The sequence below is a fragment of the Alosa pseudoharengus genome, unplaced genomic scaffold (genome assembly GCF_046254945.1).
Source record: "Alosa pseudoharengus isolate Yale_2024_CS ecotype anadromous, Long Island Sound unplaced genomic scaffold, YU_APseudo_1.1 YU_APseudo_1.1_scf_8, whole genome shotgun sequence".
NCBI lineage: Eukaryota > Metazoa > Chordata > Actinopteri > Clupeiformes > Clupeidae > Alosa > Alosa pseudoharengus.
Window position 1 is genome coordinate 1,784,395 of NW_027468870.1, and position 9,590 is coordinate 1,793,984.

Consider the following 9,590-nt stretch of genomic DNA (forward strand, 5'->3'; position numbering starts at 1 on the left):
CTTACAAATACAAATAGTTTTGTCATATCATAGGCTAGCCTACATTGGGGTTTTGAACAATTATCAACTTCTTCCGGACGTAGTCCCGTCGCTTTTCTGCCTGCATTCTTTCCCCGGGTGATATAGCCTTATTTTGCAGTATGATTTCGTAATCAATTTTATTAAATTGAAAACATGATTGTCATTGATTGCAGTGTCCATCATAGCCTATGATTAGGCCGATTCAGATCAGAGAAGATGCGTGCAAGGCCAGCTCTCGCAAGCAGCACGTTGCTTGTTACAGATGGCTGATAACGATTTATTTTAAAAAATGTATCAAAAGTTTCCCATCCCCAGTGGGGAATAGGCTAGTAGCCTAGGCTACGTTAGCCCATCTGCAAGTATCAAGTGAGATCAAGAGATGTTCTCGGTAGGCTAAACTAGGGGGAAATGTCTGCCCAGCTAGCAAGTAGGAGCGGGCCGCTTCCGTAAAACCTGCGGCGCTGTCGGCTGCGTCGCGGCATCGGCTGAGTCGTGGTAAACGCAATTGGGCCAGGTCCTTTTGCCACCTGCAGGCAGCCATGCTACCGCACCTACAACTTTTTTTTTTTTTACTTTTGGCTCATCTACCAATATGGGTGATAGAAACAAAATGCCAGCCAAAATATATATTTTCTTGAATTTCCTTCGGGATGAATAAAGTAGGCTACTATCTTATCTTATCCTATCTAATAGCCTATCTTATATAGTTTTTACCGGCCCATATATTTTTTAACATGCAGACTAGGCCTAATCCTGTACTTGGGATGGGGTGGGTAGCCTACATGTACAACGTTTTGTTAGCAACTGAGTGTGCAACTCATTTTACTGGCCAATTCAATTTTTTACCAGCATTGACCGGTGATTGCTGTTAAACTCTGGGCGCTCGGCTCAGACCGTTTTTACCAGTATTCAGCCGATTTCAACTGCAGCAAGCGTCAAGAAGCACGTCACTGGAGTGACGTTTACAACTTTGGATGAGAGAAGACTGCGAAAACGGTGAACTTGAGGTAAGTCGTCTAACATTTCCTTAAAAAGCATTAACAATTGAGTTTCCTTAACATTTTACATTAACTCTACATATTTCGAATTATTGCTGATTAAATATTGATTATTATCGATCCGTTTAAACTTTGTTCATGAGGTTCCTTCGTCTATCCTCCAGATGAAACGAGAAGAAAGAATTCAGAAATGCAATGCAATTAATAATTATTAATTAGGACAACAACCGAAAATTCTTTATCATGCCTGAGTAAAGTAGTGCAAGTTGGGGAAAATATATATGAAAGTGTCTCCGGCTTTTAAGGCGCGAACGTAGCTAGCTGTTTAGCTCAGAGTAGTGCTACGTTAACTAACATTGACTAGCTGGGGTGTTGTTAGCTCATGGGTTTTTCGCAGCTTGGATGCAATTTTCGTGTTTTTTACGAGCACAGTCTTTGACCTGTGGAAGAAAATAAAGTGGAACAAAAAGTTAGCTGGCTTAGTTGTACTTTTATGGAGCGAACGAATCCAGCTAACAACACCATTTAGCTCAAGGTAGCTAACATTGACTAGCTGGGCTGTTACCGCAGCCTACCCCAACGTCCCTGAGAAGGGATTCCCTTGGCATTGATAGACCAGACATATCTGAAGTTAATTGCAAACAATGAGCAAGTCTGTCTAGCCTTCTGCATAGATCTTGTATTTGCATAGGCTATTGTTTGCAATTAAATTCAGACGTGTTTGACTTATCAATGCCAGGGGGATAGCTTTTTAGATGTGTTCACGTATATATTGACATTCAAGAGCCATGAACACCTCGCTGGCGAGACTCATTAATTGGAGTGGGGCCAACCAAAAGCCTGCATTCAAAAGGCTCATTTTGAAAAGTGTGGTCAGTACTGGATAACTGCAATGTGGTGATTGCAGTGACACAAGTGATAACTGCAAGGTGGTGCGGTTGCAGTGACATAAGTGCTACACTGATACATCACATGATCATGCTGCCCTCTTCTTGTGTTTTTCTCAGATGCAGTCCGCCGGAATGCCCTAACCAAAGATTCCTCCGAAAAGGAGATAGAGCTCCTCATCACCAGATGGCTGCAGCTGGCCTGTGACAAGGATGGTGGCCGAAGCCAGAGGCCAAACCGGCAGACATCATAGGGTGTCACACTTAAGTGTGCTCCAATAATAATAAAAACAATGTTTTAAACATGAAAACTGTCTACTTGTATTTGTATTTTCAGTTTATCTTGTAGCCTATAAAGAACGGCTGTTTAGCGATTCTGGTATTAACTTGACACGAATGGAAATCAATAAAATTAAAATAAACCCAAGTAACTGGATTGGGGGCGGGGGCTTTACGTCCTCTCACTCGGCGTTCCGCAATAGGGCCGCGTCACAGCCGAGTGCTCGCAGAGCAATCGGACCTAGATTCATGCCGAGGATCGGCCGAGTGTTTTCGCCTTAATCGGGCCGCTTTCGGCCCGCACAATTTTTGCTACCTGGGTGTTAACAAATCTGGTAGCTAGAAAAAAAGAACATTAACGGAGGATAGAAAATACAAAAAAGGAGGCAGAGAACGGTTCTTGGCTTAATGTTTGGGCAGCAGACGAGTTCGAGGATAGCATAAAGTTTTAAGGTAGGAGAATGAGGACGTTAATAACCTGTGCCCGCTGTGGCATATGGTCGCTTGCAATTGTACTGTAGGACTGATCTATAGGCCTAATATTATTTGATAATTAATTAATTAATATTAATTGATATGAATTGTTGTTTCTCCTGGTAGGCTGTGCTGCGTGCGTAGAGTGAATAGAGAACGGCCTTGTCATCACATCACATAGCCTATAAAGAACTGACTCCACATTTCACTTTTGATTTGAGGTTTGTTTTTAAAGAGTCAAGACATAATTTAACAACTCACTGTTGAGAAAGAACGTTTCAATGGCAGCTGCATTCTCATAGTATAGACCCACGGTTGTCAAACTGGGGTACGCGTAGCCTACCCCACATTAAAAACGTATTTTCTCCGCATTAACAAAATATTCGAGAGTGGAGACATGGAGGGTAAAACGGCGTTTCTCAAACTGTGGGTCGCGGAGACATGCCAGGTGGGGCGCGAACTGACGTGAGTTTTTTTTTATTTATTTTTTATCTGTAGCCTAGGCCCAGGTAGCACCTGATGCGCAATGGACGCACTGTGTTATTCATAGGGAAGCGCTCGTGTCAAGGCAGCTTAGTTAGTCCCGACCTGAATGAGATTTTGAACGAGGTTGTGAGAGTGGTGAATTTCATCAAGACCCGACCCTTAAAAGCGTGTCTATTCTCCGCACTTTGAGAGGAGATGGGAGCTGACCAAAAGGCTGTAGGCTACTGTTTCACAGCGAGGCTTTCCCGAGGTAAAGTGCTGTCGCGTGTTTGAGCTCCGAGTCGCCTCTTCTTGGAGGAATTAGCGCATGTTTGAATCTGCAAGCACGTTCACTAATGAACATTTCTTGACGAAGCTGGCCTATCTTAGCGATATATTTGGAAAGCTCAATGAGTTAAATCTCCAGTTACAAGGCAAAGACAAGCACCTAGCCGATAAGATCACTGCATTCAACAAGACGAGTGTGTGTGAGATAGCCTAGGTGCAGATCTATTTAAAATCATTATATTCAGCACATTTGTAGACTATTGATGAGATTTGTATCATATGTTTATGATCCTATTCACTATTCTCGACAAAATTGATCAAAATAAATATTAATAAAACAATTTAAAAAAAACTTCATAATGTCTCAGGGGGTACATGCCTATTAAAAGTTTGGGAACCACTGGTATAGACACCTGCAGTTTTGATTAGTAGAGAACATATAGGCCTACCCTATTAGCCTACAAACGAATCGAGACAGCAGGAGAATATAAACTCTGCTACGTGCTCGACAATATATGTCTGTGCAAATGTTTGGGATGACTTGGTTAAGTTGGAAAGAAATGGGCAGATTCGAGCTATGGGATTATGACTTCACGTCAAGTTAAAACTAAAAATAGGCCTACCGACTGTAGCCTAAGCGCCAATATCGAAAGTGGGTGATTATAACGGTGTTTTCACTATTTAAAAATGTAGCCTACCAATGGATAAGGTAATGTCGGGTAATATGCCACTCTGTCACACTGTAAGGGGAAAACACGAAGCCGTAACAGCATAGCCTATTAAGCACCAAATGTGAGGCTGTAATGTTCATTTGTAACGTTCTGCAACCTACATTTAGATCGAGGCATAGGCTACTGACGTCGAGCAATATGCTGTTTCACCTTTCGACCTTAAAACAGCCCTCCGGAGTGAAATTTCCTTTGAATAGGCTACGTTAATTGTATTGAGATATTTTACACATTTTAGTATAGATGAATAATTTAAGTAAATGCCCATGATTTTTTAAAGACTATATATTTAAAAATAATAGGTTTATATTTCCCCCCTAATATTTTCGAGTAATTAAGTTGCCTCACTTTTTTCATGCATTTCTACTGTAAGCCTATCATTTTCTACAGTGCAGTGGTCCCAATATGGCGGCGGTGTTCCGATTCCATTGGCTTCATTGTTGATGGGGCGGCAACAATGGGATAGTCTATCCAGTGTTCTTTATAGATCAGTGGGAACGCTTCCGGTGTGGTACTGCATCTAGGGGCGCTCGCGGGCGAGTCCAGAATGAATGGAGGTCTATGGAGCTGTACCCCTCAAAATCCACTTAATTTTTTTTCAAGTAATTTGAATATTGTATTCGAAAGGGGAGGCAAAGACAATACACTTGGTTGAGTATTATATTTTTATACTATAGACTATACTGTATTATATTTTTTAAAGTCACTTAATTGTTCTAAAAAGCCTTTCAAACGTGTCAATGACGTCATTCATTAGCATGATCATAGCATAGCACAGCATCAATGCTAGCGTGTTATGGGCAACAACGACCCATTCTGTAAGAAAACGAAAGGACATGACTCCCGGATTATTTCACTTTTGATTGATAATCCATATCCATTTTGCGAAAAATAAAATAAAATCTGAGGGTTTCAGTTGTTAAATAGGTGAAAACAATAAATGTAGCCATGTAGCTCCATAGGACCCCATGTATTTTGGGCTCGCCCACGATCGCCATCTAGGTGAACTCTGGTGAACTGCAGCCAAGTTCGGTTTGTATGGGATTAATAGAGAGTGGGGAGGCTCTCCGTAGACGGGCTCTGGTGTCCTGTTATTCAGAATTAATAGCCACCCCACCAGCCAATCAGAAAAGAGTATTTCTTTTCTCCGGGTGATAAGTGATAATACAAGTTGCCATTACATCAAGTGCAAGTCGGTGACATACCATTGTGCACACCTTTTCTCTACAATATTTATTTTTTATGTATTAATCATTCTACTAAGTCCATTTTCCAGTATTCTCCTGTGGTATATAAATAATCATACCATGTAGCCTTACTAAGACTTAATTATGAATTACATTAATCCTTACTCATTATATGTGCTTGCTAAGATTGCTTACGACTACTACTAAGGAAAAAGAGTGGTTTGGTTTGATAGACATAATAGATGTTAGTCCAGCGTTGAATACTAGCTTTGTTTTGCTGTGTTGGAGGATGGTTTGGTTTGATAGACATAATAGACGTTAGTCCAGCGTTGAATACTAGCTTTGTTTTGCTGTGTTGGAGGATGGTTTGGTTTGATAGACATAATAGATGTTAGTCCAGCGTTGAATACTAGCTTTGTTTTGCTGTGTTGGAGGATGGTTTGGTTTGATAGACATAATAGACGTTAGTCCAGCGTTGAATACTAGCTTTGTTTTGCTGTGTTGGAGGATGGTTTGGTTTGATAGACATAATAGATGTTAGTCCAGCGTTGAATACTAGCTTTGTTTTGCTGTGTTGGAGGATGGTTTGGTTTGATAGACATAATAGACGTTAGTCCAGCGTTGAATACTAGCTTTGTTTTGCTGTGTTGGAGGATGGACACATGAGAGGCAAACAGCCGTGCCGGTGAGGCTGCTGACCCCTGCTGACCCCTGCTGACCCCTGATGCTGTTCAGAGTGTATTCCTCCCCACTGAGAGTCTCTGAGGGTCTCGGCGGCTTCGTGTCGGCCGCTCTTGTAAATCAGTCTGCGTCATGGCGACGCTGAAGAGTGGCCTGAGGATCTCTCTCTCCGAGCGCTCTGATTGCCTACCGCAGCAGCCAATCACTTCAGGAGCTGAACGGGCCTCTCAGAACGCCATCATCAGCGCAGCGACTGTTCTGTCTCCTTTTATCTCAACTCAGACACGCCGTTTACATCTCTAAATCATCCGCTCACTTACAACAGACGTACACATCTCAGACACCAAGTGAATGATGCGTAATTTACATGTACAATGAAGCAAACGTTAAAAGCAATCTAATCAGCTGTTATCAGACATATAAAAATAGAATTTCAGGAATACTCCATTCTTCTTGGATTTTTTAAGAATGATGTTTCTTCTCACGTGACCTGTGTCCTGCTGGCTGGCGGACGTCCTGTTGGTCACCTGTCGACGCTGGTCTCCTGCAGCCGGTTGTTCATGATGGCGAAGGCTCCGACTCCCCCAGAGAAGCCGTTGCAGCGCACATGGCTCTGACGCGGCTTTCCGTGCGCCGTCTCACACAGCTGCTTCTGCAGGATGGCCAGCGACACCTTGTTGGACGCCATGAAGTCGTTGACCGAGATCATCTCTCCGGAGAGCCGGCGGCCGGCCAAGTGTCCACCCTCGGGCCCCAGGCCGCCGTCCGTCTCGCTGTCGCACACCGTCTCCACCGAGGCGTTGGTGTAGCGCTGCTTGCCCGCGGCGTCGCGCGTCGGAGTGGCCGGCTGCACCGCGTTGCGCTTGTGCGCTCTGGACCTGCCACGGCCGGTCAGAGGGTGCGCAGCACGGCGCTCTGAGGACAGACAGGGCACACAGGGGCAGCAGCAGCCGCGCCAACTCACCCACCTCCGTCCACACGCCTGCTGACCCCCCCGCTGGCAGTCCAGCTTGGCCAGGATCCAGTTGAGCGTCTGCTTGATGACGATGGAGAGGACGTTGAAGAGCGAGTAGATGCAGCACACGCCCATGAGGATGAAGAGGCAGTTGCCGAGGCGATAGGCCTCCTGCGCTGCGTAGCGCTCCCGCTGGCTGCTCACCAGGTCGCCGAAGCCGATGGTGCTGAAGGCCACGAAGCAGAAGTAGAGCGAGTCGAAGTAGCCCCAGTCCTCGGCGCTGGCGTAGAGCGCAGACGCACTGCAGGCGATCAGCAGAGCCGCCACAGCCAGGATCAGCATCACGTAGTAGACGGACGGCTTCCAGCCCTCCAGGCTGTCATCCTGACTCCGCTGGTCCTCGCCGGACACGCCGCCCACGCCGCCCACGCCTGACCGCCGCAGCTGCCGCTCGTGGCACCAGCGCATGACGTAGGCCAGCATGGTGATGATGCGCTCCAGGAAGAGGTTGAAGAACAAGATGGTGGCCGCACAGCCAATCAGCCCGTAGAAGATCAGGAAGATCTTTCCCCCGATGGTGGCCGGGGTCGTCATCCCAAAACCTGCGAGAAACAGCAGATTAAACACAGATTAACCTGGAGAAACAGCAGCAAAATCAGATCAGATTTAAGGACATTGGGCCTCATTCACCAACTGTTCTTATGAAGAAATTTGCTCTTAATACCCACTTATGCAGTTTTTACAAAGATTCAGCCATTCACCAATGTTTTCTTGTTCTTAAGTAAGAACAGAATCTATGAACACTCAAGAGCACTCTTACGCACATTTGAGAACTATCTTCCTAAGTAGTTTCTTAACTGTGTTCTTAGGTCCTACGGAACTCTTCAGCAGATTCACAAAGGTGTTCTTAAATCTCAGAATCGTTTACAGTTTCATTCTTATCATGCTGAATCCCATTTCTCCTGAAGTTGACAGGGTGTGCCAATTGTTCTTAATTAGCATAGAGTAGGTAAACACCCTGTCAATCCCCATAACAGGGCATGATACTGCAGGGCCGTGTCCACACAAATTGAGGCTGAGGCACCAGCTTTCATTTCTACCGTATATTATACACTAATTGAGCAAGACAATTTGATTACCGTATATGACACATGCTTTGAAGTGAAAGCACTGTTGCGGGAATTGAACAGTACATTTATTCACTCATATTTAGTAGTAAAAAGTGAAAAAATTTGTTTTATTTATTTATTTTAAAATACCCTAATGCTTTGTAATATAGTGGAATTTATTTTCTTAAAAAATAATTATAATATTTGTATTCAAAAATATCATACATTTTAAAATATATAGTTGTCATTTAAATTCTATTATATTTTACACCTGCAGATATGATGAAAATGCCATAACCATTGATTTTGCACAAACAAGACAGTTCTCAAATGTGCGTAAGAGTGCTCTTCAGTGTTCGTAGATTCTGTTCTTACCTAAAAACAAGAACACATTGGTGAATACCATAATCTTTGTAAAAACTGCGTAAGTGGGTTTTAAGAACACATTTCTTCGGCTGGAGAATGAGGCCCAATGCCTGCAGTGGGAGCTTTCTGTTCACAACATATAGGCCTACTGAGCTCACTGCTCCCAGTGTGTGTGTGTGTGTGTGTTCACAACATATATTGAGCTCACTGCTCCTAGTGTGTGTGTGTGTGTGTGTTCACAACATATATTGAGCTCACTGCTCCTAGTGTGTGTGTGTGTGTGTGTGAGCTCACTGCTCCTAGTGTGTGTGTGTGTGTGTGTTCACAACATATATTGAGCTCACTGCTCCTAGTGTGTGTGTGTGTGTGTGTGTGAGCTCACTGCTCCCAGTGTGTGTGTGTGTGTGTGTGTTCACAACATATACTGAGCTCACTGCTCCTATGGGGTATACTACGAAGCATGTTAGACATATCTAGTCTATGTAGACATAGCGAGGCTTGACAAAGCCTTGACTCAGGGGTATACGTTAAGTGATACTACGATAGCAGTTATGTAATATATATTTGTCAAACTAGGCTTTCAGCTCAGATCTGTGCGCGTTCTCGGTGTTGGGATGACGTTGGCCAATCGTGAAACGTGGAGATGCACAAGACCGCCTCTATTTAAAAACAATTACTTCCGCATTCATGAGCGATAGCTTAATCTACACCGCGGTCATTTTTTGTGTCTAACCTATAACATCAAATAAATCAATTGTCATCAGTTGTTGTATGGTATGCACGTCCATAGTAGGATATTTGCATGCACAGCACTATTAAAGCGCATAAGATATCCAAAATGTTAGTAGAGGCGGAGCTCCACCTGTGAGATATGTGACAGAATCCTACACGTGAGATAACTTCGTTTTTAAGACAATTGATTGGTCAGTACATATACTGAGCTCACTGCTCCTAGTGTGTGTGTGTGTGTGTGTGTACACTAGCCCTGGATAAGTTAAATGCAGAGGACAAATAAAGTAACTCAACTTAACTTAGGTCTGTGACCCCTAACATATGACCCCTAACCTGTGACCTCTAACCTAGTGACCTCTAACCTATGACCCTAGTGTCTTATGAGGGAAGGCAGTTGTGTACTAGTGTGTTATGAGGGAA

General features: G+C 43.8%; 1 protein-coding gene and 1 long non-coding RNA gene across 4 annotated transcripts in view; one reads left to right on the forward strand and one right to left on the reverse strand.

Annotated features, from left to right (window-relative positions):
- The first annotated feature begins 435 nt into the window (after window positions 1–435).
- Window positions 436–2,217, forward strand: LOC143112453 (uncharacterized). Of its 2 annotated transcripts, XR_012984750.1 has the most exons (3): window positions 436–535; window positions 871–1,028; window positions 2,027–2,217. It is a non-coding gene; the product is annotated as an uncharacterized LOC143112453 (long non-coding RNA). The 2 variants fall into 2 exon arrangements; XR_012984749.1 differs by lacking the exon at window positions 436–535 and having other exon boundaries at window positions 778–1,028.
- Window positions 2,218–6,531: 4,314 nt separating this feature from the next.
- kcnk12l (potassium channel, subfamily K, member 12 like) overlaps window positions 6,532–9,590 on the reverse strand; it is a 3,886-nt gene continuing 827 nt past the window's right edge. Inside the window, exons 2-3 of one of the 2 annotated variants that reach the window (XM_076274207.1) lie at window positions 6,995–7,565; window positions 6,532–6,880 (exon numbers count right to left, since the gene is read on the reverse strand). In XM_076274207.1, coding sequence (XP_076130322.1) covers window positions 6,532–6,880; window positions 6,995–7,565 — 920 coding nt within the window. Of the gene's footprint in view, window positions 7,566–9,590 lie in introns of both variants that reach the window. The other variant, XM_076274206.1, reaches the window with a different exon arrangement.